General features: G+C 37.4%; 1 protein-coding gene across 1 annotated transcript; it reads right to left on the minus strand.

Annotated features, from left to right (window-relative positions):
• Positions 1-348: 348 nt before the first annotated feature.
• LOC145820197 (uncharacterized) lies at positions 349-1,761 on the minus strand. Its single transcript, XM_082915166.1, has 2 exons — positions 1,239-1,761; positions 349-473 (listed from the first exon to the last, which is right to left on the minus strand). The coding sequence occupies exons 1-2, from the start codon at positions 1,759-1,761 to the stop codon at positions 349-351; spliced, it is 648 nt and encodes a 215-aa protein (XP_082771292.1).
• Positions 1,762-2,564: the final 803 nt, after the last annotated feature.

Genomic DNA, 2,564 nt, shown 5'->3' on the forward strand with positions numbered 1-2,564 from the left:
ATACCTAAATCTAAGATCTATTTTGGAAAACACGTGGGCTCCTTAAAGTTGGTAAAAAAGATCATCTACTCGGGGAGGAAATTTATTCTTGACAATTACTTTGTTTAATTCTCGATAGTCAATGCATAACCTCAAAGACCCATCTTTCTTCTTAACAAACAGGATTGGAGCACCCCAAGGTGAAGTACTCGGACGGATAAATTTCTTATCTAATAGTTCTTGAAGTTGGATTTTCAATTCTTTCAGTTCTGAGGTTGACATTCTCTAAGGGGTTTTAGAAATAGGTTGTGTTCCAGGCATAACATCAATAGGAAACTCAATTTCCCTATCAATTAGGTTCCCAGACAATTAATTTGGAAAGACATTAGGAAATTCATTAATTATAGAAATAGTTTCCACATTAGGGCTATCAGGAGTCACATTTAAAACACTGCATAAATAACCCCTACATTCCTTTCTCAGCAATTTGACAGCTTTCAAAGCAAAAATCATATAAGAATGTAGAACTATCCCATTCTTAGCAAACACAAATTCAAACAAGCTAGGTGGTTAGAAGACAACAGATTTATTCACATAGTCAATAGTTGCACGGTACTTAGTCAACTAATCCATACCCAATATATAATCAAAATGAGCAATATCCAATGGCAACAAATCAATATACAATAACACATCCCCAATCATGATGTCTCATGAAGGATACACATAAGCACACATCATAGAACCCCCATAAGGTGTATATACAGATAACAAATAATTCATAGGTTCTACTGGCCTAGTCAATTTTAGAGAAAAAGCATGCGACACGAATGAATGTATAGAACTAGAGTCTATCAGCACATATGCATTTTGAGCACAAATAGAGAGTATACTTGACACCACAGATTCAGTGTTCTGGACGTCTCCTGGCACAAGTGCAAACACTCTGCCTTGCCTTAAGGTTTCTTTTCCCGTATTAGCTCTCACATTTGCTCTTGGCACAGAAACGAATCCGGCTAAACTTACCGCAGGATAGTTAGAATTTTGGGATATGAATAGACAATCTTTTATCATGTGGCCAATTTTGTCACACTGAAAACAAGCACCTGTTGATCGATAGCAAGCACCCTGGTGTTTTCTTCCGCATTCTGAGCAAATTAGGGTAGATCTACTACTTTAGCTTAAACTACAAGAGGATCTTGTGTTTTGCTTCTTTGAAAATGACCGACCCTTTTTGAAATTGAATCAGAATCTGTTACCTCTCCATTCAGTTGTTGGAGCCTTAGTCTGTTTCATTGCGGCTAAATTAGCTTCGACCATTAAAGCTCTGTCAAGGACATCTACATATTTGAGTAGTTTCAATACACCAACCTGATCAAATATATCTAGGTTCAAGCCCCCTTCAAATTTTTGAGTCTTCTTGTAATCGGTATCCACCATGTGTGGAGCAAACCGAGATAATTTGGTAAACTTGGCTTCATACTCTAGTATTGACATATTGCCTTGCTTGAGTTCTTGGAATTCAAACACTTTTTTATCCTGAAAACATTGAGGAAAGTATTTCTCATAGAAGATCTCCTTGAATTGATTCCAGGTTAAAGCCCCATTAGTGTCTCGGATAAGCATCCACCAACGCCGGGCTTCATCTTTTAAAGTATAGATTGCCAACAAAACTTTCTGAACTTCAAAACATGGAAAAACTTCAAATAGTTTTTTGGTCTTTAGCATCCATATCTCAGCCTTTAGCGATTCAATACCACCAAGAGAAGTCGGTGGCTTCATCTTGTTAAATTTCTAAGTCAGACTGAAAATGTCATTATTGACCGGCTCTACTTGGACGAGAGGAGGCGAATGAGGCAAAGGTTGTTCTCTTTGTTGTTGCATTATTGTTTCTGTTAAAGCCTCGAGCATTCATTCTATTCGGTTCATTTGGGTCTGTAAAGATTCAGCAGTACCATCACTTCTTGGATTTTTCATTTGCTATAGGTAAACAGAGCACTAATAAACACAAGCAAATAATACTGTCCACAGTGTTCAATTTTAGTTCAGTTCATTTATGTGTCAATGTATATTGGTTCAGTTATGTTCACATGACATCACACACCCACACATGTAGATGTAATGTCCCTACTTTTTTTCTAGGACATCCTATAGCTCATATGGACTCATGTGTGCAGTATAATTCGTGTTCTGATACCACTCTATCAGGACACAAACCTGCCCCTATAGGTTTAGTGTCGTAACTGGCCAGTAATACTGGGATTACCAAATGCCTCTAAACATAATAAACAAAATACAGGGGCTAGCGGAAACAAATACAAACATATAACGTCCATAGAGCTGTGTAGACATACATGGGACAGAAAATTTAAAACTTATATTTACAAACATATGTGATGTCCTCTGAGTATCAGTCTTACATCACCATAGGTACAGACAAACCCAAAGAAACTGACCAAACAAACAAAGAAAATAACTTAAACTTGTATCATGTTCACAAGACTCGATCACAAAACATTTTGGAACCTCCTCGGGAGGCACACCGGTTGGCTAACTCCAAAAGATCTCTAGGCAAACCTCATTGA

Source organism: Camellia sinensis, chromosome 1 (genome assembly GCF_055761805.1).
Source record: "Camellia sinensis isolate YWXY chromosome 1, ASM5576180v1, whole genome shotgun sequence".
Classification (NCBI taxonomy): Eukaryota; Viridiplantae; Streptophyta; class Magnoliopsida; order Ericales; family Theaceae; genus Camellia; species Camellia sinensis.